Here is a 25,510-nt window from a genome sequence, read left to right on the forward strand (position 1 = left end):
CGGTATCAATTGAGCCATGGTCACGAGCCCCAGTGTTCCTGAGTATGCTTCACTCCCCATAGCTCCAGACTATAGCATGTCTTACATATGTCTGCATGTTTGCATTAAACATTCATGTCTTCACTACTCCACGCGCAACTTCGATTCACCATGTCTCCGCATTCTGACCGCGCCACAGAATCTATGAGGATGAACTACACTCCGCAATCGAAGCTCGCTCAGAGTCTCTACAAACGCTCCGCGAACTTGGCCCGCCAGACCTCGTCCCACCTCATAAAACCAGCCCCTGTCAAAGTCCACGAACGAAAGCCAGAATCGAGCGTATATCCACCATGTCTCAAGGCATCGATGCATCCCTCCCTCAGCAAGGCCCTGGCAGCCCTACATCAATACTTTGGACATATTCTCAGCACGACAAACAACACAAGAGTTGTGTCGGGAATTTACTGTTGCCTATAATGCCCTTTTCGCGAGCTGGACATGCGTGTTCAAGTCTGAGATTCCAGGTACTGTCGAGAGCTACTGCATAGACGAGCGGGGTGACAAGCGTGTTGCGACAGAAGAGCTGTGGCTGGAAACCTACCTCTGCAGTGTCCTCCGCGCGTACTCTTACGCCGACGACGGTTCAGGCGACACAATCAAGAAAATCGTGGGCGTCCGAAGATTCAATCCCATCACGAGCACAGAGAGCGAGCACAAGTTCTTAGACGCGGCAGAGCGCTTATTCTTCAGCGGTGCGTAATGATTGTGCCTTGACCTATTGCAAGCTGACGTTTGGCAGGCTGGCAACTTGGCTCTGATCCTGAGATTCAGGTTCCAAATCTCGTTTCTAACCACTTGACGACCGGGCTGCTGAGCTATATTCAAACTACGGGGCGGTACGCATCGGGAATCAATCTCTTCGAAAAGCTACGGACTCGCGACCCAGAAATCTCGTCCCTCCTCGCACGCGTCTACATTGAAGCAGATGAAGAGGTCAAGGCAGTGCAGCTGCTCCATGAGGCGATCCAGGACCTGCCTATGGACTATTCGTTGCTCGACTGCCAGGCCGAATTCTGCAACAAGAAGAACCGCGGCGACCTTGCTCTGGAAATTGCTAAGAGAAGCGTAGTATCCGCGCCCAGTGAGTTTGGCACTTGGGCACGTCTGGCAGAGATCTACGTCAGCTTGGAGCAATGGGACCTTGCGCTGTTGACTCTCAACTCGTGTCCCATGTTCACATACCAGGACAAGGATGCGCCACGAATGCCCGAGCCGCAAAAGGTCTTCCTACCCATCATGCCAGAAGCCATGTGCGATGAGATTGAGGACAGCAATTTGGACGATATGGAGCTTGTACACCCGACGCTAAGGAAGCTACATGCGGCCGGCTTCAAGGGCACTTTCCTCAAGGCCTATGTCCTGCTTACGGAGATTACGAAGAAGATTGGATGGGATCAGCTGCTAAAGATACGGTCTCAGGTGTTCGTGATGGAAGAGGAATATCGACATGAGAAGACTGGTCAGCAACCACATTCCCGCAGCGCTAGCACCACCGCACTTCACTCACCATCTCCAGGCGCCGGCGCACAACCAAACGGCACAAGCCACGGCGAAGCCGAAGAGCGCCCCTCAACCGAACAGCCATCCACCGACGGCGAGTCTTCGACCCCCACAACAGTAGCAGCTGCAGAGGAATCGATAGAAAAGCCCTCGCACACCGTCGCCGCCGAAGTCGTCAAAGCCGGCTCCGAAGATCCCCACCCACTTCCTTCTACCTCGAATACCACCGACCCCTCCCAACCAAATTACACGCACTTCCAAAATAAGCGCCTGTGTGAGCGCTGGCTCGACAATCTGTTCATGGTACTATACGAGGACCTGCGCGTCTACACCATCTGGCGCACCGAAATGGCGCAGTACAGGCAGCAGCAGTTGCTCTACAAGAAGTCGGCTGAGGAGTGGGAAATCCTCGGTGAACTTGCAGAGCGCTTGCATCACGAGGACGACGCGCTTGAGGCCTATGAGAGCTGTTTGCAGATAAGATTTAGTCCGAAGGCTATGAAGGGCGTGCTCAAGTATGGGTTTGTGGGTGAGGACAGGGGCAAGACAAGGGATGCGTGTGCTGCGCTGATAAGGCTGGTGACGTGGCAGTATCGATGGTATTCTGAAGTGAGTTGACGTCGTCCTGACTGCATATATTGGAGCCACGCTAACCATATTGTAGTTCTCACCTTCACTGCTCTACACCATTCGCAAACTCATCGAAGAGGAAGGCGCGGTCAAGATCCGCAGCATCATCCAGGGTACCAGCTTACCACAGCACGTTCTCGACTTGACGCACCAGTATGCGGCGTTATGTGCGGCTTTCAGGAGCAGCGGAAGTGATGGTTAGATAGCTACTTCTGAGCTCGGAATGGCTTGGCGGATATGCTTTCGGGAAACATTCGTACTTTGGGTTTGTCTTCGTAATGCATGGCAGCGAGCGATGGAGCTGGGAGGGTATCTAGATTAGAACCTATGATTAAGTGTTTGTGTCGAAACATCACCAATCGATTGACCATCATTCATCTTCACCGAAATCGACATATGCTGTGATACTCCCACGCCCATGCATTCCTTGTCTTGCAACCAATTGATTCATTTTTATCGTCACAAGCTCCGAGATCCGATCCATTCAGGCTGCCCGCAATAACCCGCAGAGCACCATGTCACGTAACCTCGAATGCGCAGGAGAGTAGTAGTAAGACCCATGAAAAAGCCCCGGATGAACACCGCTCCATGCTCCCCATACACCCTTTGCCAAACCAGCAAGTCCCTTGCGAACCGCTTAACGGTAAGACTTCTGGTACCTGGCGCGCGCACCTGGACCGCCGAACTTCTTGGGCTCGCACCGCCTGTTGTCGGCGACGAGCAGTGTGCGGTCGTACTGGACGAGAGCTTGCTTGAGCTGGTTCTTCGAGTGCTCGTCGACGTACTTTTGGTAGTAGGCGATGATGGATTTGGCAATGGCTTGGCGGATGGCGTAGATTTGCGAGGTGTGTCCACCGCCGGAGACGCGGACGCGGATGTCGACGTCAGCTGTGTGACGTGTTAGTTGTGACACTTCCCTCTCTATTCGTAGGGCATGTTGGTGGTGTGCGTACCGAACTTGTCAACACCGAGGATCAGGACAGGCTCGTAGACCTTGAATCGCAAGATCTCGGGCTGGACCAGGGAAAGAGGCTTTCCGTTGACCTTGATGAGACCCTTTCCGGCCTAGAATATCAATGTGAGTATATCGTTCGAGTGCGCGTGCGTTCGTGGCAGTAGTGGTGTACCTTGCAGTGGGCGACAGCTGTTGGTGATTTTGTTAGCATCTTTCTTCGTGGTAGGTCGGGGCAGTGGCGGTCGTACCAGTCGCGGTCTTCTTCTTGCCGAAGCATTGCACGCTCTGGGAAGCCATGATGGGCGACTGTGTTAGTATGCGTGCGTGTGGAGGTGGGCGTGAGGTTGCGGGTTGTCTCGTCGTCGTGAAGTTGCTCGGTTCACCGAGATGCGAAATTGAGAGTGCCGCTCGGACCACCCGCGCTAGCGACCCCCGCGTGCATGCGGCCATTATGTAAGCACGTCAACTTCAACAACGCCGACTCTGAACATGAACCCAATCTTGCAGATTTACGTCTCTGGTCTCAGAGAATTAATTGCAATATCTGAGCAATCTAGTTTATGTGCGAGGATGTCACGTGGAATTTGCAGCCTGACTGAATTGCCACTGCGAAGGTAAGGGCACTTGGCGAGCTTCTTTCACTTTCCTGAAGATAGTCCCCCAACCTCGATATAAAGATGACTCGTCAACTTTATGTCTTCGGCAGCAATGGTGAAGGTCAACTTGGCATCCCCGCCGCAGACATTGTCAGCACTCCGACTATCGTGTCTGAACCCCCGCCGCTGGAAGGACTGCGAGCCATTACCGGAGGCGACAATCACACTCTGCTCCTGACGAGCGAAGGCGATGTCTACGGAGTCGGTGATAATCGCAAATCACAATTAGTACCCGGCCCAGGAATGGTCTTGCGGTTCGACACGTTCACAAAGATCGGAGGTGGGTTTCGCTTCGCTGCTGCTACTTGCGAGTCATCTGCATTCATCATCGGCCATGACACACTCGAGCAGAGTATGGTGCACACCCGTGGTTCAGGCCAATGGGGTGAGTTGGGGTACGACAACACCAACACGGATCAAGCCGCGACAGATGCTGAACCGCCACCCATTCTCATTGCATTACCTGGCAAAGTCGTTGATTTCGCAGCCGGAGTGTGGCATTATGTTGCGCTGCTCGAGGACGGCTCTGTATATGGCTGGGGTAAAGCGCGACTGGGGCAACTTGGCGAAAAGCTCTCTGGCAAGGTGATGATGCCGACAAGGATCGCAGATATGTCGTTCAAGCCGTCGAAAGTCGTCTGCGGGAAAGACTTCACGTATCTTGTCGGTGATCCATCGACTGGCGAGCATACAATCCTCGGCAAAGACAAATTCGACATTGTCTCAAACATGCCGAACAACATCAAAGGCTACAAAGATATCGGCGCAACGTGGCACGCCGTGTTTGTGCTCTTCGAAGACGGCAAGCTCATTGCGTGGGGCAGGAACGCCATGTGGGAGCTCATTCCACCATATTTGCCGCTCATCGACAAGATTGCAGTTGGCTCTGAACACGTGCTCGCTGTGACAAAGGAAGGCAAGCTCATCTCATGGGGCTGGGGCAAGCATGGAAACTGTGGTGATCTCTCAATTTTGCAAGAGAAGGTGAAAAACGACATGATCACTGGCATCTGGAATAACATTGACGTTCCAGTGGAGGTAGACTTCATAGGTGCAGGATTTTGCACGAGCATAGTCGTCACGAAGTGAAGGTCAAGCATCAAATGAATTCTGTACTTTCCTATTTTTATTTTGGAGAAGTAAAGCTGAATACTCAGCTGCTTGTTATATTATTGTGCATCAGGGGTTTATCAAATAAGTTGAAAACCTAGACCAATGAACTATTTATTTTCGCTCTTGGGGAAGTCGTTCTCATGGTAAGTGTATAACGATGGTGGCTTTACACTTGAGTGTTCCCAGTGGTATTTATCACCCGGAGGCTGCCCGGGCGTACCTGGATTTCTCAAGACGTGCACCAAATATTCCCTATGATTCTTTGGCTCCCATGCTTCGCCACCGAGCAGATTCTCCGCAAATTGCGATGACACATACAGAATTTCGTTAGAGTCGATCGGATTTCCCTCTGTGTTACCAGGCCCAAGCATAGTAGTGTTTTCGGTCCACATAGAGCCCAATGGCGTATCTGAAGTCGTTGTTCTGAACGCAGAGATCATCTTCCACTCGCCTTCGCGCGACACTGGCTCCAAACTGGACCTGGTGAACCAATTCCACTCAGCTGTTATTTCGTCGTTACCTTTATCTTTGGCGAACGCGAAGAAGCCGCACTCATTGGTGTAAGCATTTCTATCTGCATTGTCATAGACATGTGCCATCACTTACATGAACATGGTTGCCCTTGCGCCATATCAAGAAGTCTTCATGCTTCTCTCCACTGCCATTATATAGGTTACCAACAATACGGATTGATGTCACTTTAGGGTCGAAGAAGTCGGCAGTCGCGGTGGGGCAATGCTCGAGTTTCGCAAGCAACGTGACGACGATATCGCCGACAGTAGCGTCTTTAGGGAAGTTCGCAATCTCTTCGTGCTTCAATTCTCGCATGGTGATGTTGATTGATTGGACAGGATTTGTTTCGGGTCAAGTAAGTTATGTAGTGGGTAAACGTTTATATGAAAGGAAAGCAGGGTGTTAGAGAAGTACTGACGTTATTTATAGGCTGGTGGACAGTTATTTGACTCAGCGATTGCGACTGTGAGTAACAGGTGAATCATGGGAAGTCGGGGCATCATTGATCAACGCAACCCGTGGCGCTATGGCACTGCACAGCTCCACTGTGACACGCTCGTTGGTTCCACGACAAAATTGCGGACTTCATTGGTACTCGGCTTGCGCAGTGTTTATCGCGAAGAGTGATGCGTGGCTAGCGAGTACTCCGAAATGTTTCGACATCATGCGAGGTGCCAAAGCTCCATCGGGTGGTCTTCTTCTTGTTTGCTCGTCATCACTCATCCGCCTCTTTGCTTTTCAAGTATTGACCAAGAACTCTCAGTGAAGCATCCAAGAACCTTTTAGAACTAAATCGATCCGTGGGAGGGCACTAGTATCACTTTCCTGCACCTCTTCTCGGGTGATCACACTTGTTCATCTCACACTGTTCTATCGAATTTCTACAAAAGTTCGGCCTCTTCGTGGGCTTCATAACAGTCTGCACCACGTAGAAAAAGCCACTGGCCGAAGTGAAGATTTTCTCCCAGCATCTTCTATAGTCGGGAGTTGGATTGTATTGTGCAAATAAGATTATCCACGTCAGAGCTCTACTACTCCAGTATACTACAAATGCTTCCAAAACTTTCACGGGGATCGTACCATGCATATGCCTTGGGCGGAATCGTTACAGGTTGAGTGTCGAAGGCGAACTCGCTGAACAGATTAGGGTCCCATGGACGTTGGTCGCTTAGAACTCTTCCAAACTCTTGCGAGACGCGATCTATCTCTTCTGCACTATAGCGATCGACCGTAGGATCTTCATTGTTGCCGTAAAGAGTCTCCTCCCAAGTCTCATCCCAAATTTTAGCCACGGGTGTGTTTGTGTGAATGTCATGCGCAGCCCAGAAGGTATCCCACTTGCTGTCTGTCGCCACTGTGTCCATCTCTGATTTCAGGAGCGATATCCACTTAATGGTATGTCGTGTTTGTGATACTTTGATTTCAAACCTGCCACACTAAAAACACTCGTAAGCACAGCTTAGATAATAGTCTGTATTGTACTCCTGACTTACAAATACCATTTTGTTTATACGCCAGATGAGGAAATTAGGGTGTACGAATTGAGCATCAGGCACGGCACAGTATGCAATGAGGTAGAGATGCGTTACTTCAGGGTCGAAGAAGTGCTTCATGATCGGCTGCTCCGGGTTCTGCTTGTCGAAGGCGACGAGGTATGTCGCAATGAAATCACATATCTTGGGGTTGGAGATAGTGGGTCGATCATCATCTTCCTGGGGTCCGCCAGCGACTAGCTTTTCTAAAATACGGGGCTGGTCGTCAGAGTTGTTGTTGATGAAGTCTGGGTCGGACACGCGTCTGTATTCTGTCATGGTGCAGATATTCGCTCAGTTAAGGTAGATCAAAGCTATGAAATTTGAATGCACGGTTTGAGGACAAGGAGACTGCTAATGTTGACGGCTTATATAGTAGGTTCGACTCACCGATGCGGGAGTCAACGATGCGACTCATTGACGGAAATCTTGGTGACAAGTCGACACTGCACGGCTTTTCACCTCTCATAACTAGCATCTTGCGCAATAGGTACAGCAAATAAGTATAACTTGACAGACAGAAGTTGTGCAAAAATACAGATAGTACATAGTTTCCGCACTCTCGCGAGAACCAGCAAAAAGAACAGCAGACCTGGATGCGGTTTGAATTGCTCAGGGACCGTTGATATATCTGAACTGCTGAAAACTACTCGGGAGTGTTTTATCACGGAATCGAACCTGCAACCTCCACTACGCCCCGGCCAGATTCGTCCGACCCCGCGCCTCTTCCAAAGCGTCCGGGGAATTTGATAGAATACCCTTGGACTGGTTTGATTATATCGGGTATTGCGAGGTTAGTCTCAGTGTGTAAGGGCGTGTGGAGGGAGCCTAGGGTAGCAGAAGGTGAAGGTTCGGAAATCCAATTGATCAGAGCGGGAGAGAAAAGGTGAGAGAAGAATCGCAAACGGCGCAGGGCACGTGGTGCGACAAGTGAAGGTGCAGAGCACGGTGTTTTAGCACGCCCGAAACTTTTGCTATGATCTTTCAGGCATCTGCATTGCAAGCTGCTCATGTTATGTAGACACCTAGGCACGCGGTAAGTGAGTTGAATGTTGCATTTCTCCATGGCAGAACGGCATCAAGAGTGATTCTGGCTGACTATACTCTTATGCCAGGTTATGGGACGTACTCAGTCTTTCTCCGTCTCTTCTCTCGCCATGCGAAGACCCTCGTACAAAATCTCTCGCGCATTTCTCACTGCACCGTCCGCCTGCCACTCAATCAGATATCCTCCATTAAAATCCCACACCTCCCATAAGAGCATGAACTGGCCCAACGCACGACCAACATACAGTGCGTACTTCTCGTCCGTCGGATCAATACCCTGGATACTCTCGCCCGGGACAAGCTTGTCAAACTCAATGCCCTCTGCCGACACAGGAGTGATGACCTGTGACGCACCAGCATACACCTCTTTCCACACTCCAGTCTCCGAGATCTCAGACCGCACGAAATAATTCCACACGTAGCAGGTGCCGTAGTTTTGATATGTGCCAACGATCACATGCTTGCCGTCGCGGCGGATCATCATGTGTTGTTTGTTGCGACACCACTCGAAGACTTGAACGCCTGGGTCGAGAAAGTCGGCAAGGCATCGATGGCTCGTCTGTAAGAGTGTTGTGGCGACTGCGTCGGCGAGTCGTGGGCGAGCGTTCTGTACGATCGAGTCGGTGTCGGTCGTGTAGCTGAGATAGTTGATGAGATGAGGAAATCCAGCTGGATTTGAGGCCGGCAGTGAGTCGTTGTTGCGAAGGTAGAACTGCTGCATCACCTCGTCGTGCGCATCGAGGCCATTCGGATCACCCCACTCTTTATCCAAAAGTTCGTGCAGGAAATCATCGTGCTCTTGTTTGGTCATGTTTGCTCCACGGATTTTGTGGATATTGTCCAAGGCTCTTTCTAACATGCTAGAGCCTGCACTTGCGTTGGGCGGCGACTCAAATGACTGTACACTGACCTCAGAGGAGTGCATCCGACCCTCGAACGTACAGCGGTTCGTCGTAAACTCCTGGATGTTGGCCTCGAGGTCTTTCTTGTCAGGCCAACTTCTGTACTCGGCCTTGGACCATGGCATGACCCGTGACTCGTCATGATCTTGAACCTCAGTCTTGACAGTCGATAGCGGGTCACTCAAAGATTTGGGTGATTTCAAAGTACGCAACGACTTGAACGTTAGACCTCGTTCACGCTGAGTCGGATCAAGTATCACCCTCTCAAATCGTTGGGTGGGCTCGTCATCATCTTCATCCCAAGCGCTGCTCGGGAAATAGCTGTCCTGCGCAAAAAGATCGGCTGACCTCCGCTTCAACGTACTCAAACCCGGCGACGACATGGACGCAGCCAGATGCTGTTTCGACAGAGCTTCTGCCGCTAAAGTCTGCTCAAGTGTGGCATCGCCAAAATCTGTCTCTGCTGACACTGCCGAAACTGAAGCTTCGGCACGCTTTGTAGGCGCTATCCGTGCTAGCAGTGACGAGAGAGGCTTTCCGCGTGCAACCTGGCTTGGAGATGGCTCATCAAGCTCGGAGACTTCTGAGTCGAACGGGTTGGACGAGTATGGGCGACCACCTAATAGTTCGCCTGTCTTGCGTCGAAGCGTGCTTGGTCGTAGCGATGGAGACTGATCATACCCTTCTTCATCATCTGCATCGAAAGGACTCTCCGAGCTACCGAAAAGCTCGGCAGTCTTCCTCCGTAACGTACTGATGCGTGGCGAGATAGGAGTAGATGGTTTCGGGGTATTGAACTTCGTCGGAGTAAAGAACGGTGACATTGGTCTCGCGCTCTTTGGTGGCGACCTTACTAATATGAACCCATCTTCCTCTTCCCCTTCGACCGAAGAGTGGGGCTTTGAGGCTTCGAGATTATTAGGTACGAACGGGTCGAACGATGTGTATGCCACCCGTGGCGAGCTATCTGCGACATACTCAGCCTCTAGCTCTTGATCTTGCATCAACTTCGAAGGCGACCCTCGACCCTCGGTCTTGAAGTCGTCCAGTTGAAATGTATTTTTCGACGAAAAAGGAGAGCGAGCGAAGGCCTCTGCGCCTTTCCGTCGTAGGGTGCTTTGCCGTGGCGTAGTAGGTGCTTTCGATGAGCTGCGGGTAGGGGTTATGGGCGCCATGTCGAATGAGTTGAGTTGGCAAAGTACCTACAGATAGTGCGAGAGCGGTGTAGAGCTAGCCAATGTTTATATGATGGGGAAGTATTAGTTAGCACTAGTGCTCTGAATCACTGCGAGAAGGCTACTAGAATGGGTCACGTAGAAGAGTTCCGTGCATGGCTCGAGTGAAAATGAATGGACAGCTATTCACGCAGGCATTTTATTAGATGGATTTGGCCATGGGTCAACCCAATAGAGTGCTTTCATTTCTATGAAACCAGAACGTCGAAAAGCATACTCTAATCCATCTCTATACAACACCATCTAATCAGCACACATCCAATTATCTTATGCTCCCATTAAACCATCTTACACTCCGCTTCTAACAACTACAACTCTATTCTTTCCTTTCTATTATTCCCCTCAACCCCTCTGTCCTTTCGAACGACATTCCACTCCGCCACCGTCGCCCCAACCTGCACCCCCTTCCCCATTAGATTCCCCTTAATCCCTAAATGCACATACCTTCCACTCCACACCCCCTCCTCGAGCGTAACATTCGTCTGGTTACCCACATAAGTCCTAATCTCGAAAGCATTCACCGGATCCCAGGGCGCGCTAATGCTCACCTGCCCGGACGCGAGCATCCTGACATCATCAGCGGGAGTAAATGGCGGGAGCGACGTGTTTGTGAATGAGATTTCGAAGTAGGCGGGTGGTTGATTCGCCCAGTCCATCATTATGGAGGAAATAAGGTGGTAGGTGGTGCCGAGGTCGACGGTTAGGTAGGATGTTGTGTTGGAGGAGACGGGCTGCCATTTTGTGCTGGAGGCGCCGTCGATGGCGGCGAGGGGGAATTGGCCAGGCTGATTGTCTTGGGGTGGAGGGAGGAGGGTGCCGCATTGCAGGATGTTGTTAGCTACGGTGAGGGTTTGGCCGATGAGGCGGTTGGGGACGATGAGTGGGGTCGAGTAGGTCAAGGAGAGGGTGCGGTTGTTGCGGTTGTTGCGGGTGCCGATTGTGACGGGGATGGGCTTGTCGAAGTATGTTGAGTTTGCGGAGGGGAGGGTATATATGTCGCGTGGCAGGCGAGCAAGTGTGGTGTGAGTTGTGTTCGAGGTGGCGTTGATGCCGTGGCCCATCCAGTAAAAGGTGCGATAGTTGAGATACTCGATCTGCGGCGGCAGTGATGGGTCGATATCCAGACTCTCATAGTATAACCCTAGGCCTAGGTATCCAAAGATTGCGACGCGATTCGTTCCTCCCATACCCGTCAGGAATGGAAATGCAGGATGTGTTCCGCCGTTGTCGTCAGGATCATCAACTAGCTGCTCAGAGTACTGATACCACGGAGCTCGAGCATATGGCGAAGATGAGTAAAGATTGTATGTTAGTGCTGAACATCCAGATGGAGAGACCTCGTTTGCAACAACTGCGAAACTCGAGTACGTCATAGCAGGCCCATCTAGCGACTGTTTGCCGGCGTAGTAGTCCAAATTGGCCAAGCTGTACGGATTCGGATAATGGAGTAGATCATCGACAAGCACAACGTCTGCTTGCTTGACTTGGACAGATCCATTCATGCCAGTATACTCAACGATTATGCCAGCATTGTCGTTGATTGGCAATCTCATTTTGGCCGCCCTATCAGTCCAGGTAGAATTCTGGGGCAGACCGAACCATGCATTAAACTCGTTTGTCTCGATCAGATGCCGTTGTATCAAAGCAGTCGTATATCCAGCATTGTTGACCATGTTTGCATATTCGTCTGGGTCGGTAGCGTTCCAAAGTTCGTAGGCGCCCGACGTCTCGTTGAAGTCCAGCGCTTGCGAGTAGAAGTGAGCCACTGCATTCGAGATAGGCAGCAGCGTGTCTTTGAAATAGTCGCTGTCTCCAGTAATGATCAAGTGGTTATTGAACGCCAGACTGATGTCTCCGTTGATGTGGTACTCATAATCGAAACAAGCTCCCGTACCAGTGCAATTGCCCCATCGTCCGCTCGTCCACGGGAAGACTGCGCCGCCAGGGGTAAATCTATCAGACTGGTTCTTGCTCGACGTGAACGCTGTTTCAACGTTCCTTCGCGCTTGCTGAAAATGTTCGACGCGGTACTTGATGACTCTCTGCGCATGCTGCGGATGCGAGACTTGCACACCTGGTGCCATCCACACGTCCGCATCCCAGAAGATCTGTCCACCATAGCAGTCCGATCCAAATCCACAAACCGGAAGGCTCTCAATATCCAGTCTCGAATTGTTTCCTGCCGCAGCGATCGCATTCGGTCCAATCATCTGCGACAACAGATAGAAAGGATTTGTCCGTGACAAGATATGAAGCTGTTGAATATTCGGATCCGCGGGCAGCGAACCATCCGGTAAATGATAGCTATCCACCGAATCCTCTGTCAAAATTGTCGTCCACTCCTCAACATGCTCCCTCAATAATTCTTCATATCCAATCTTAACCGCCGAAACCGACGCATGCTTCGCAACTGCTTGCGGATCCGAAAATGCATCGCTCGACGCGACACCCAAAAACTTCTTGATCTCGTGCGACTTCGAGGCTTTTAGACTGATCCTCACAGCCTGAGCGATCGTTGAGTTATCCGCGTTGAACGTCCCAGCATCGACTTTCCTCCTCTCTGCCCCTTCGTCCATACCCAGCGTCGAATATACATACGCCGTGACATTCGCCACGTTTCCAGGCCTGACTGCGCTCCAAATCGTCGGCGTATCCTCCTCACATCCCTTTCCCACAGCCCGTGTTCTCACCGCCCCCTCGCCATCCAGCACATCATAAACCGTGACATCCACATCTCTTGTCGACGTAAGCCTCAGCCTAACCGCCGCTTGATTGACATGCAGCTTATGCACGAACATTTGATATTCGACCTCAATCTCTTCGTCGGCTGGTTTCCACACGAACCGCCAATTCGCAATTCCCGCTTTGACATGCAGGCTCGCTTCAAACCCCTCGACGCTGCTCGGATCAACAGAAGCATTGAGTCTTTCCCCATGGACGTCAACTTGCAACCCGCTCCAATGCGGGATCCCCGCAATCACACTGTCCCAGCCATACTGCTCGAGCCATGGATAATTCGTGCCGTTGGGCTTGGGCTCGTTATTGTAGAAGCCCGCGATTGTGGAAAATGTCTGGCGCTGTGTGAATAAGGGCCAGCCGCTCACGCTTTTTGCACCATCTTGGATGTCAGTTTCGAAGAATGGTCCGGCTGATGCGACGCTGATGCCGAAGTACCCGTTGGCGAGGGAGAGCCGGGATTGGTAATGTCCTTGGTCGAGCGTGCGCGTTGAGAGGATCCAGTTATCGTCGTCCCAAGCTACATCAGCGAATTGTTGCTGTTCGGAGGTGGTCGATGTAGATGTGGAGGTTGCGGCGAGGAGGAGCGCGAAAAGTGCGTATGGCAGGCGCATCAGGGCCAGGAAATGCTAGCACGCACGCGTGGGGGGGAGCGAAGGGATGAAGTATTTTTATAACATTGAGGTACCGGTATGTATATGCTGATCCTCCCCTTGAATACGTGGGAATTCCCTATTCCTTGTTTGGATGCGCCACGGCAAACTTAGATCTGCTCGACCCATCACACCGCTACGAGGGCGTCCATCATGCGACCGGCGGACGTCCGGTCGCTTCTCAGCTGGCCCAGCCGCAGAGCCTCCGACGTGTCTGGAACTTTACATATAGCAGCCTGCTGTGACAGTTCTGTGCAGCGAGGTTTGCCAGATCCTGCGCGTGAATGCGATCTGTGTGACGAAGAATGAGGATCGTGATGCTGGATGTGACGTCATTGAGTGACACATTTGCTTCGGCTGCAACTGATCTAGAACATGTGACTCGTCAAACGTCAATTGATGCGATAACAGAAAAACATATTATCGCAGTTCGCACGTTATAGTTCAGTTGAAGACACTCTGCATCTCGACCTTTTTGTCTTATCACGAAACGAAAAGCACCATAATGATTAGGTAAAATAGAAAGCGCGTTCCGGGCATGTGCATGAGCTATTGTGTAGATATGAAGCTTCGCTGTACCAACAAACATATCTCCCAATGTCTTCGAAGCCCGAGGTTCTCTGACCCAGTCAGAAGCTTACAACCTGTTCTAAGGAGCACTGCGAATTCATCTCAAAGATCTTTACATACACGCCATGCAACGTGGCTGATCACGACATGTCCGACATGCAGAAACGTCTCCCATTGTGAAGAGCGCATACAAGTTTCAATACTCTCTAGTTCCAAGATACGCCATATATGCCATCACAAACCAATTCATCCCATCCCATCCCATCCTCAAAAAGATGCCAGCAGTGTTGAAAGCCGAGCACAAGTCCATCGGCGCCGAACTCCATCGCTGGTGTTGAATGCAAGAATTTCCAAGACCGCAAGGAAAGAAAAGGTCGCTGTCCCACCATGATAGTCTATGTGGGAGTAGGCGCCTCCATGCCGGTGATATCAGAGCCCTCAGCCTCCACGGGCGCACATGTGCAGAAGAGGTTGGTGTCACCGTATGCTGTGTTTGCGTTAGTGATCGAGCCGATTTTTTTAGAGGAGAGTATAAAGACATACCGTCATCCAACCTCGTGACCGACGGCCAGAACTTCTTCTCCTTCAGATACGACAGAGGATAAGCGGCCGTCTCACGCTTATACGGCCTATCCCACTCGCCCGTGATAAGATCCATCTGACTATGCGGCGCCATCTTGAGGACATTCACGTCCTTGGGCTGCGTTCCATCCTCAACCTGCTTGATCTCCTTCCTGATGCTGATCAGCGCGTCGCAGAAGCGATCGAGCTCGACCTTGGACTCGGACTCGGTGGGCTCGATCATCAGGGTATTGGCGACTGGCCAGGACATGGTGGGCGCGTGGAAGCCGTAGTCTTGGAGGCGCTTGGCGATGTCGATGGCTTCGATGCCGGCGGTTTCTTTGAAGCCGCGGACGTCGAGGATGAATTCGTGGGCGCAACGGCCTTGATCGTTGGTGTAGAGGATTGGGAAGTGTGGTTTGAGGCGCGAGAGGATATAGTTGGCGTTGAGTATGGTGATCTTGGTGGCTTGAGTCAGACCCACGGCGCCCATCATCTTGATGTATGCCCATGAGATGGGCAGGATGCTGGCGGATCCCCATGGAGCGCCGGAAACGGGGTGGATGGCTTGTGCACCGCCAGTCTCACCTCGCAAGTGACCTGGCAGGAATGGTGTGAGATGCTCCTTGACACCAATGGGTCCAACACCCGGTCCACCACCGCCGTGGGGAATACAGAACGTCTTGTGCAAGTTGAGATGGCATACATCCGCGCCAATCTCGCCAGGAGAGCAAAGACCGATTTGTGCGTTCATGTTTGCACCGTCCATGTAGACCTGGCCGCCATGTTGGTGGATAAGATCGCAAGCTTCCTTGACCTTGGGCTCAAACACACCAAACGTGCTGGGGTATGTGATCATAATGGCCGCGAGCTCTTCGCTATGCTTCTCGCACTTGGCCTTGAGGTCGGCGATATCAAGATTACCAGTTGCGGTGTCGCACTTGACTGGCACGACTCGCATACCAGCCATTGCAGCACTGGCAGGGTTGGTACCGTGGGCTGAAACGGGAATCAAGCAGATGTCGCGCTTCTTGCCAGGCTGCTGTTCCTGATACTTGCGAATGACACGAAGTCCAGCAAACTCTCCTTGAGCACCAGAGTTGGGCTGCAGGGATACGGAGTGGAAGCCAGTGATATTGGCAAGATCGTCCTCGAGCTGCTTGATCATCTCAATGTAGCCCTTCGCGCGCTCCAGAGGCAGGAATGGGTGCAAGTTTGAGACTGCGTCGAATGAGACAGGTGCCATCTCGGCGGTCGAGTTCAGCTTCATTGTGCATGATCCAAGAGGAATCATCGAGTGAACCAGGGAAAGGTCCTTGGACGATAGATGGTTGATGTATCGCAAAAGTTCCGTCTCCGAGTGATGTGAGTTGAAGACCGGGTGTGTCAAAAACTCGCTAGTCCTCTTGAATGCCTCTGGAAGCTCAATGTTGACGGATCTGTCGAAAGCCACATTATCACCCTTGCCAATAGCCCTGAATGGCTGTAGCAAGTTGTTGAGGACTCTTCCAGTGGTAGTCTCGTCGACAGAGATACCGACATGATTATCGTCGATTCTTCGCACGAGAATCTCCCGTGACGCTAGCTCATCGATGATGCTGTCAGTCTTGCTGCCAGTCTCAACAACGACGGTATCGAACAGTACTGGCGCATTGTCAAGCTTGCCGCGCTGACCAGTCTTGAAACCATTTTGCACAAGCACCTCCTGCACAAGTCGAGCTTTCGCAACGACCTGCTTGGCGATTTGTGTCAAGCCGTTTGGTCCGTGGTAGACAGCATACATCGCGCTCATGTTGGCTAAAAGTGCCTGCGCTGTGCAGACATTGCTAGTGGCCTTCTCACGACGAATGTGCTGCTCTCGTGTCTGCAGTGCCAACCGCGCCGCGGAGTTACCCAGTCTGTCCTTGGAAAGACCGATCAAACGTCCAGGAATCTTGCGCTTGTACTTGTCGTCGCATGCAAAGAAGGCTGCGTGAGGACCTCCGAAGCCTAGAGGGACACCGAATCGCTGCGCATTTCCAAAGGCGATATCGGCACCGAACTCTCCAGGTGGTGTGAGGAGTGTCAAGGCCAGCAGATCTGTCGCGACACTGAAGAGCGCACCAGTCTTGTGCACCTTGTCTGCCAGATTCCTGTAGTTGTGCACGCCTCCGTCCGTATCGGGGTATTGTGCCAGAACACCGACCAAGTCCTGGCCCAGCTCCTCAACCCTCTTGCTGCCGTCCTTGAGCACATCCGCCACCTCAATCTTGATGCCGAAGCCCTCAGCTCTTGAGTACAGCACGGCGATAGTTTGTGGGTGGCAGCGCTCGGACACCAAAAACGTCTTGTTCGGCCTCTTCTGCCTGCTGGTGGGCATCATACCCATGCTCAAAGTCATGGCTTCAGCAGCAGCAGTCGGCTCGTCCAAGAGTGAGGCGTTGGAAATGCTCAGGCCGGTCAAGTCGGAGACCATGGTCTGGAAGTTGAGCAAGCTCTCTAGACGCCCTTGGCTGATCTCGGGCTGGTATGGGGTGTAGCTGGTGTACCACTGCGGGTTCTCCAGCACATTCCTCTTGATCACCTCGGGGACTTTGGTGTTGTAGTACCCTTGTCCGATGAGGCTCTTGCCGGGCTTGTTCTGATCCATGATCTTCTTGGCTCGCTTGAGGAAGACAGACTCAGGAACACCATTCAGCTGCCACTCCTCGGGGTGCTCGCTTGTGAGCTTGCCGACCTCGAGATCGCGCGAGTTGAGAATGTCGGCGGGAATGACCTGCTTGACAAACTCATCTAAGCTCCTCACTGGAGGGTCCAGCGCCTTGAGCATTGCCTCGGTGGAAGCTGCGGAGGGGCCGATGTGTCGTCGCGGGAATGTGTCGAGCGCTTCGGTTGGCTTCGCCGTCTCGGTCTGCTGAGGCGGAGTGTCGAATAGGTCCTCTGCTGCTTCGGCAGCCGCAGCTGCCTGCTGTGAACTTGAAGCATTTTGCTGGAATGCCCGCCTCTGGAGGAAATTCTGGCTCGTGTAGGCAATTGCGCGTGGTGCGCTGCCGGCGAGCTGTGGGCGCGAAAGCTGCGCTGTGCATGTGGAGCGGGCGAGCCTGCTCGCTGAGGAAGCTGCTCTCAAGCAAGCTGTGCGCATCCTGGCGGTCTATGGAAAGCAACTCTGCGCGGGAAAGACGCGAGACTTGCTTTTATGCCTCCGTGGATCGGATTCGGGGGCCGGTCAGCGAACTGTTGCTCGGGGTGCTCAACAATTCAAGAAGCTCGCCACTGCGCAGTGTGACGTCGTGTGCTATCTCGCGACCGCGCTGAAGAATGCAGAGGTACGAATCGTAGCACAAAGAAAGGAGGGAGCTCACGACATGTCAGAGACGGTCAAATTTCAAGACTGACAGCTCTAATCATATCCGGAAACCATCTTTCCTCACGGCGATAACCCGTTTCTATCCGCGTATACCTAACAATTGTTCGCGACAAGGGCATCGCGTCCGATAAGACCCCTGCCGCCACTCAAGCGAGCCAACGGCGCCTCACCGCTAACCACAACCCGACTTGCCTTGCAGCCGCCTGCGTTTCTACCACCCTTTGGGCAAAACTAAGCACCCAAGTAGTGCATTTTATTACCTGATACCCACCACATCACAGCCGCCGACTCCGCACACCGACCATGTGCGGCGCCATCTCGCTCAAATGCTGGCCCGTCGCGGCGCCATTGTCCGTCGGAGATTCTTTTCTTTCTCCGTCTCCTCAGTCACGGGCAACACGCCTTGCTCGCGCAACTGTGCCAAGAATCCTTTCCCGTACTTGTAGCCCACTTCGTAGATTTCTTCAAATTTGGCAAAGTCGAGCGTGCCGTACGGGTCGATGGGAGGGCGCATGTACCTGCAGCCAGGTGTGTTCTTCGCGCGTTCTAGCGCGTCGATGCTCGATACGTATGCGAGACGCGACTGGATCTCGGACAGGGTGGGTGGATTGGCGTGTGTGGAGAAGGGATTCCAGCGATTGAACGTGGCCCAGAAGCCAGATAGCGAATCACCAAAAGCCTGTGGTGTGTCTTCGTCGAGGCTGCCCACATCGATCGCGAAGATGACATCGGCACCGAGACTCTTCATGTGCGCGACCGTGAGATTGTCGATGTAGCCTCCGTCGAGTAACATGCTACCATTGTCGCAAAGCGGTGGCAACAGGCCTGCGAGCGACATGGAAGCTCTGACATATCGCCAGACATAGCCACTCGTGTGGATCTCTGATCTACTCTTGCTAATGTTCGTCGTGTTGCAGTAGAATTCGAGCCAGAAATCCTCAATCTGAGAGTTGCCGAATGTCTTGAAGATGCCTCTGTTGAATTCATGGCCGGTCGTGTATGAAGCACTGGCCATGTTAGCTCCGTCATTCTAAACAATATCGTTCACTTACGAAGGATACGTAAGGTCGAGAGCAAACCTCCACATGCTGCCCATACGACCGGAAAACTTCTTGGCCCTGCCGTACATTGGAACCACGTCTGCATCCCAGGCGTAGAGTGCACCTATGAAACTGCCGATAGAAGTACCTCCCACAATGTCGATGGGTATGCCAGCTTCTTCAAGTGCTCGGATGATACCAATCTGTGAGATACCACGAGCACCTCCACCTCCTAACACCAATCCCACAGACTTGCCACACAACCTACGAGCAAGCCGATGGAAGTCACCTTTGAAGGGCGTATCTGCCGAGTACAAAGGTGTCTGCCTGACTCTTTTGGATGTGTACTTCTGAATCTCCGCCTGAATGACTTGCACCCGCTGCTTGATGGCGTTTCCGAGTCTTCGCCCTGTTTGATGGACTGGCTCAGCTGTTGCACGGAAAGACATCTGCATGTGATGGTGACTGCCGTTGATCCAAGGCCAATTGCGCAGCCATTTCCGCGTCAGTCCAGAGGGACAGTATCGTTCTGCATGTAACAGAACTAGTTCCTTTCGCGCAGTCGTCTTGGTCGTCAGCAGGAAGCGTTCGTACTCGCCGATGTTTGGTGATGACTCAGCAAGACCAACGAGAAGGATGCAATCAGCCTGGCTGATGCAGGTCTGTGTCCATGGCGACTTTACAGGTGTGTCCGCAACATACAAGACCATGCCGTATTTCTCTTCAAGATCGGCAAGATATTGAGACAGCTTGAGCTTCCCCATCCGATTGAAAGCGTGTCGGCCGAGATGGTTTAGGATCGCCGCCTGGTTCAAGGACACCACTCCTCGCGGTACACCGATTTGGTTCAGAGCATTCATCAGTCGGCTGGCGAAATCGACTACCGGTATGCCTGCAGTTACTGGAAGTATTGCTACTGTGCGCAGATTGACCGTAGACGATACATTGGTTCGTGTGGCTTTGTTACTCCTCTCTTTGCTCTGCTCATGCAGCGGATCATCAACCAAAGCTCTCATACGAGAGGCGATGATCTTTGATATCTTGATTGTAATGCCGGGATGCTCGAGTGCAAGGCTGTTGAATAAGGTCTTTGGGAACTTCGCCAGTTCAGTGTCGCGAATGGCATGCAGCGACCCTGGCCGCGCGGTTTCAGTCAAGACCTCGAGTTCGCCAACGCTATCGCCCTGTCCATACTCTCCAATGACTGTGACCTTGCCGTTTTCGGCATCCTTTATGGCCCTCAGTCGACCGTTCAGCACAATGTAGATTGCGTCGCTTTCCTCGCCTTGATTGTAGATCACCTGCCCAGCATTGACTTGAACCCACTCCAGCGCGAAGTCGATATGTTGGATGAGACGGGGAAGGAGAGTAGTAAGCCGCTTTGCCATTGTCAAGAGAACGACTGGATAGCGCTCTACGATCCTCTCGATGGAGGCTCTAGGCAAGAAGCCAACGTAAACATCAGTCTTGGCTGTAACGTCAACAAACGAACGGTTCGAAGAGACTGTCCCAAGGTACCCGGCGAGACCTCCAGGTCTGGTCATAAACAAACTCTTCCGGGATCGCTTTTTCTTGGAATTCTCGCCGTTGCGCAAAGATGTATTAGTAGCCGTGGGCTGCAGCGGTGGTCCAAACAGGTCGTCCTCCGTCACGGCCGGGCCTGTAGGTAAGGTTCCGAGCACGTTGCTCTCAGAACTATCTTCTTCAACAGCGACGCTGACGTCTAAGAATCCGTCGATCACGTAGTACAAGCCTGGGTTTCTTTCACCCTGCTCAACAAGTACAGCATCTTTCGGAAAGAACACAATCTCAACATCGTTGACCACCTCTTCGAGCAGGTTCCCGTTACCAGACGCACTCAGTGTAGACAGATTAGATGCAGATGCTACTGAATCAGCATCGCCATCCCTGGATGCCTCATACGGGTCCATGAAGCCAAAAGCGCTTGTGAAGATAGCTTTCTGTCGCTTTGCATCGAAGGACACTAGGCGCGGCGATTGCTCCACGGATGCCGCCGGTCTCGGTACGGGGTTCTCTGGACTAGTCAGTCCAATGGCTTTGAACATGCAGCCAAGTACAGATTCTCGGAAAACAGTGGCTTCATCAATGGACTCTTGTCGGTGTAGATTAGGACGCATAGAAGGTGAAGCAAAGGGATTGAAGCCACTAGCGTCGAGAGGTGTGCGGGCATCTCGACGAACATCGTGCTGGTAAGGCTGTGAGAAGCTACTACGTCCAGACCGGCCAGTTCCGCGAGACATTTGAGTATTGGTCAACAGGTCCCCAGCGCTAATTCGATCGTTGCGCATTCCTTGTTCTGGAGAAGTCAACCTGCTTATGGCTTCGACGTTAGACCCGATAGAAGTTCCACGTGCTGCTGCGAGTCGGGCTTGGGCGGCGGTGCTACTTCTTATTGATACGCTAGTTCTTCGACGACGACCAGCGCCTGGATTGTGCAGGGCAATGCCCTTCATCCCTTCGTCTGACCCAAGACGTTCCGTCTCTTTCGTAAACTTCTCCTTCAGCCTTTCCAGAGGAGCATCTCTCAAGAATCCAGGGAGATCGTAGGTAGTGTACTTGTTCATCAGCTTTTCAGTACGCAGGACTTCATTCGTCAGACTGAGATAGGCATGGCTGGTGGCCAAGGTAACTCTTTGCAAGCGCGTCAGAATGACCTGAACAATGTGCGCTGTCGCTTTGGGATAGATGCGCGTCAACCGACGAAAGGCAGTTGCCGGAATGATTGCGATGGTGGTATCAACAGTTGCACGAGCAACGATATCTGGATGGGCTGACTTGGGCTTTGTACTTCTCGACGGCGATCTGCGCTGCTTGGAATGTTTGAAATTATCGTTGAAGCCGTCGGTGTCCAGGGATAGAGGCGGTACATTTGACAATCGCCCTCCGGCCGTGGGACTTGCAAGCGCTGATGTTCTGCGGCGGCGTATTGTGGCCTCCTGGGCCTCGATCGGGGTTTCTGGCCGGGAATCGTCCATGTTGAAACTGCTGTTCCTAGTCATAGACGGACGATGCTGAGGCGACATAGGTGTGCTCGAACTGGGACCACTATCTTCGTCATGGCGAAGTTTCACATCTTCAGTGAATAACGAGAGAATAGAGAACAGTGAAGACATCGGTGCACCGTTCTTGACCTCTGTAAGTAATTGATAACCTTGTCGATGAGCCTGAGCACTACCGCCACCCGATTCACCTTGAAGTTCGCCGTCATCCTCATCAGAGTCGGACTCTTCTCGATTTGATTTGACAAAGATCTGGACAAGTCCGTCTACTACTAAGCAGAATCCCTTTTCTTCCTCAAGAAGTATGGTCTCGCCTGCGGCAAGACGCCTAGTCTGCATGGTCCGTGTGAGTTCGTGGAATACTGGGCGCTCCAAGTAGCCAAATACTTTGATGGCGCTCAGGAACTCGTCGAGGTAGTTGGAGAGGCCTCGTTTCGAGTCGCCCTCCTGGCTTTCCGGAAACACCTCAACCTGGGGTTCTTCACGTTGCGGCTCTGGCGGAAGTCTTGCATACATGGTCAAGTAACGGTACCTGACAAAGTAACTAATGGTTGAGACAACGAACACAAGCACCAGCATCCTGCCATTGTCAGAAGAGACGGAAACGTGAGCAGAATAGTCTTACAAGGTGGTAAAGTTCATTGTGAATGTGAGGCTCATGGAGAAGAGCGTAAACAGCCAAGTTGGCAGTGTATATGACACCCAGAACAGCAGAGTTGGAAGCACGCTCAATATCGAGAGTATCACGCGGCCGAGTATGCCAAACGTTGACGATGGCGCAGTCTCTGCTGTCTTCATCGCGGCAAGTGATGTCGGCAGAGACTCGTGTGCACTCGAGAGGAGGGCAACGGAGCTCTTCACGAGCGATGTCATGGCATCTGGGGCGGCCATGATTGGTAGGGTTGTCGTGATGGGGGAAGAACGCTCGGTCAATGTTGAGACGTCACGCGGAGCTGTTTGCAGGCCCACCAATGTACGCACAGATGTGTCGACGGGGAATGTCGCCCATGGTGCTGTGTGGTCGAGCACGTTTGGGGAAGCTGCAGGCACACTGGACACTGGACACACTGGACAGGTTGAGCGCGCCATTGGCTTGTGACAGGTCTGCGGGACGAGGGAGTGGGTCCGTGCTTAGTCAGCCGCATGAGCTCCTGCTGCTTCGCGCGTTGAGAGCTCCATCGCAGACGCGCCGAAGCTCGAAGCTCGAAGCTCGAAGCTCTTTCACAATTGCGCAACCATGCCGCCCTTCAAGGATGACCAGATCATAGTATGCGATCACGTGCACTACGCGCTGCGCTTCACGTGAGCTAATGTCGCCGCCAGATCATTGCGCCGGGCTCAGAGACGACGGTCGCGCAGCTCGGCCTGCCTGAGTCCTTCACCCCGGGCAAACTGCGCTTCCGGTCGCGCATGTTCCCCGCAGAAAATGAGGGAGAGTTTGAGCCTTACAAGATTCGACGCAAGAATGCGAACGCCGCACGGCCCGCCGGCGAAGCCAATGGCGAGGCACAGGAAGATGCGAAGCCAGTGACAGAGGGAGAGGACGACGAGATCCTGTGGGAGGAAGATCGCATTTCCGAAGAGGGAGCCATATGGCCCATACAGGACGGCAGAATCGTCGACTGGCCCTGCTTCTATGCGCTCCTCACGCACGTCTACAACACACTGAACCCGCCTTTCCACACCGCCATCCTGCTCATAGCACAACCTGCCTGGACGCCGCGCGAGCACGAGAAACTCACCCAATTCTTCTTCGAGAAATTCAAGACCCCCGCATTCGGCCTCATGGATGCCGCACTGGCGACAACGTGGGCATATGGAGTGCATACCGCAACCATAATAGACGTTGGCAAGAATAAGGCTGACGTGACCGCCGTCAGCGAGTTCATTCCGCAGACGCAGGGCAGGGTTATCTCGCTTTCAGGATGTGGTGGAGAAGCATTTACGTCAGGTCTCTTGGCCAGGCTGAAATCTAAAGGCTTCAACCGGGACATGTGCGAGCAGCTGAAGAGGTCGCAGATTTGCGAAATTCTCCCGCCCGGGATGCCGCTGCCCGGTACGGGCGCGGGTGCCGATAAAACTGTGACGAACCCTGCTGCTGCTGCATCGACAGGTGCCACAAGTTCAGGGCCCGCAGGAGCTGCCACTATCGGCAATGGACCGCGAGGACCAGGCCCTGATACTGAGGTCGGCGAGGACGAAGGGCTCGAGGAGAATGAAGGCGTACTTGACGTAGCAAGCATCGTAGCAGGCGGCAAGATGACCGAGTACCTTGCGAAGAAGGAAAAAGAAAAGCAGGAGAAAGCACTGGCGAAGAAGAAGGGTGCCCCAGCACCAGATACGGCCAACAGGCAGGTACGCTTGCCCAACTCCAAGCGCGAGAAAGCAACCTTCCTCTTTGAAGACCATGCTCTCCTGGACACCTTGAAGAACATGGAACTCGGTACCCAAGGATTGGCTGATGCCAGGTCCGCTCTGAACGAAATCACCGGCAAACAAGCCCAGGAGCACAATGACAATAGTGAACACCGCTCAGCAACCGATGCAAATGGTACTGGCGAAGGCGGTTCAAGGGCTGGCTCCATCAGACGCGAGATCGAGGTCGGTAGCGAGCGATTCCAGGCCGACAGTGACGGCACAGTAGACAAAATCGCGGCAGCTGTACATCGTGCTATATCGTCTGTAGACGAAGTACAGAAGCGCAGTGATCTTTGGGATAATCTCATCATTTGCGGTAACGGATCGCGGTTACGAGGTAAGTTGTTTTTGCATACATGCTGCTGAGCATATGCTAACATCCTAACAGGCTTCAAAGAAAACTTGGTTCAGACCCTTCAGCAGAAGTACCTGATCTCACCCTCTTCAGCAACCATGTTTACTTCTGAGATACCATCCAACATCTCTACACCTACCGGTACAGGCACAAACACACCACAACCCCAGCTAGGACCGCACGGTGGCTCTCAAGTCAACCCGTTGCTGTTTGCCGCCACAGCAGGACAGAATCAGCATCTCACTCCACATGGGGTTAACCCGCTCATGGGCATGTCACAAAATACACACTCAGCTCATGGTCAGACACCTACTAACATTAAGACCGTCAAGCCTCCGGAGTACTTTCCAGAGTGGAAAGACGTTGGATTCGAAGAATCAGCTTTTCTCGGCGCACAAGTCGCAGCAAAAGTGATTTTCGTTGTGGATCAAGGTCAAAGCAAAGGCTACATGACCCGTCCCGATTACAACGACCAGGGTCCGCAAGCAATCCATGATTACAGCTTATGAGCAGTGTTTGGCCGTTTTTATTCAATGTGGACAGTGATCACTAGGCAGGACATTAGGAAACGAACTTGTATACCTAGATGCGGAGTTTTGCGTAACTTTAGGATATCCCTTTCGCGGCATGGCGCACCTGGCGAGGAAAAAGCGAGCTTTCAGCAGAGGCTTTGGGTGTCTCTTGGC

The 25,510-nt window shown here is 52.6% G+C and overlaps 11 protein-coding genes across 11 annotated transcripts; 4 read left to right on the forward strand and 7 right to left on the reverse strand.

Annotated features, from left to right (window-relative positions):
• Nucleotides 1–150: 150 nt before the first annotated feature.
• On the forward strand, nt 151–2,374 carry SNOG_08213 (hypothetical protein; the record flags this gene model as incomplete). Its single annotated transcript, XM_001798483.1, has 4 exons — nt 151–321; nt 380–734; nt 782–2,151; nt 2,207–2,374. 4 exons carry the CDS (start codon nt 151–153, stop codon nt 2,372–2,374), a joined length of 2,064 nt encoding a protein of 687 aa, XP_001798535.1.
• A 204-nt stretch (nt 2,375–2,578) lies between these two features.
• SNOG_08214 (hypothetical protein) lies at nt 2,579–3,577 on the reverse strand (the record flags this gene model as incomplete). The annotated part of the gene is made up of 4 exons (XM_001798484.1): nt 2,579–3,060; nt 3,126–3,237; nt 3,300–3,316; nt 3,376–3,577. 4 exons carry the CDS (start codon nt 3,575–3,577, stop codon nt 2,810–2,812), a joined length of 582 nt encoding a protein of 193 aa, XP_001798536.1. The 3' UTR covers nt 2,579–2,809.
• A 227-nt stretch (nt 3,578–3,804) lies between these two features.
• On the forward strand, nt 3,805–4,872 carry SNOG_08215 (hypothetical protein; the record flags this gene model as incomplete). The annotated part of the gene is made up of 1 exon (XM_001798485.1): nt 3,805–4,872. The coding sequence occupies one exon, from the start codon at nt 3,805–3,807 to the stop codon at nt 4,870–4,872; it is 1,068 nt and encodes a 355-aa protein (XP_001798537.1).
• Nucleotides 4,873–5,003: 131 nt separating this feature from the next.
• Nucleotides 5,004–5,724, reverse strand: SNOG_08216 (hypothetical protein; the record flags this gene model as incomplete). Its single annotated transcript, XM_001798486.1, has 2 exons — nt 5,004–5,447; nt 5,503–5,724. The coding sequence occupies 2 exons, from the start codon at nt 5,722–5,724 to the stop codon at nt 5,004–5,006; spliced, it is 666 nt and encodes a 221-aa protein (XP_001798538.1).
• Nucleotides 5,725–6,440: 716 nt separating this feature from the next.
• On the reverse strand, nt 6,441–7,220 carry SNOG_08217 (hypothetical protein; the record flags this gene model as incomplete). The annotated part of the gene is made up of 2 exons (XM_001798487.1): nt 6,441–6,797; nt 6,903–7,220. 2 exons carry the CDS (start codon nt 7,218–7,220, stop codon nt 6,441–6,443), a joined length of 675 nt encoding a protein of 224 aa, XP_001798539.1.
• An 850-nt stretch (nt 7,221–8,070) lies between these two features.
• Nucleotides 8,071–10,065, reverse strand: SNOG_08218 (hypothetical protein; the record flags this gene model as incomplete). The annotated part of the gene is made up of 2 exons (XM_001798488.1): nt 8,071–9,627; nt 9,745–10,065. The coding sequence occupies 2 exons, from the start codon at nt 10,063–10,065 to the stop codon at nt 8,071–8,073; spliced, it is 1,878 nt and encodes a 625-aa protein (XP_001798540.1).
• A 368-nt stretch (nt 10,066–10,433) lies between these two features.
• On the reverse strand, nt 10,434–13,475 carry SNOG_08219 (hypothetical protein; the record flags this gene model as incomplete). Its single annotated transcript, XM_001798489.1, has 1 exon — nt 10,434–13,475. The coding sequence occupies one exon, from the start codon at nt 13,473–13,475 to the stop codon at nt 10,434–10,436; it is 3,042 nt and encodes a 1,013-aa protein (XP_001798541.1).
• Nucleotides 13,476–14,231: 756 nt separating this feature from the next.
• Nucleotides 14,232–14,422, forward strand: SNOG_08220 (hypothetical protein; the record flags this gene model as incomplete). The annotated part of the gene is made up of 2 exons (XM_001798490.1): nt 14,232–14,260; nt 14,302–14,422. The coding sequence occupies 2 exons, from the start codon at nt 14,232–14,234 to the stop codon at nt 14,420–14,422; spliced, it is 150 nt and encodes a 49-aa protein (XP_001798542.1).
• Nucleotides 14,423–14,479: 57 nt separating this feature from the next.
• On the reverse strand, nt 14,480–17,766 carry SNOG_08221 (hypothetical protein; the record flags this gene model as incomplete). Its single annotated transcript, XM_001798491.1, has 2 exons — nt 14,480–14,571; nt 14,628–17,766. 2 exons carry the CDS (start codon nt 17,764–17,766, stop codon nt 14,480–14,482), a joined length of 3,231 nt encoding a protein of 1,076 aa, XP_001798543.1.
• A 1,273-nt stretch (nt 17,767–19,039) lies between these two features.
• SNOG_08222 (hypothetical protein) lies at nt 19,040–22,942 on the reverse strand (the record flags this gene model as incomplete). Its single annotated transcript, XM_001798492.1, has 3 exons — nt 19,040–21,247; nt 21,452–22,631; nt 22,677–22,942. 3 exons carry the CDS (start codon nt 22,940–22,942, stop codon nt 19,040–19,042), a joined length of 3,654 nt encoding a protein of 1,217 aa, XP_001798544.1.
• Nucleotides 22,943–23,288: 346 nt separating this feature from the next.
• Nucleotides 23,289–25,333, forward strand: SNOG_08223 (hypothetical protein; the record flags this gene model as incomplete). The annotated part of the gene is made up of 3 exons (XM_001798493.1): nt 23,289–23,318; nt 23,375–24,806; nt 24,858–25,333. 3 exons carry the CDS (start codon nt 23,289–23,291, stop codon nt 25,331–25,333), a joined length of 1,938 nt encoding a protein of 645 aa, XP_001798545.1.
• Nucleotides 25,334–25,510: the final 177 nt, after the last annotated feature.

This window comes from Parastagonospora nodorum, assembly GCF_000146915.1.
Source record: "Parastagonospora nodorum SN15 chromosome Unknown scaffold_12, whole genome shotgun sequence".
In the NCBI taxonomy this organism is placed as follows: Eukaryota; Fungi; Ascomycota; class Dothideomycetes; order Pleosporales; family Phaeosphaeriaceae; genus Parastagonospora; species Parastagonospora nodorum.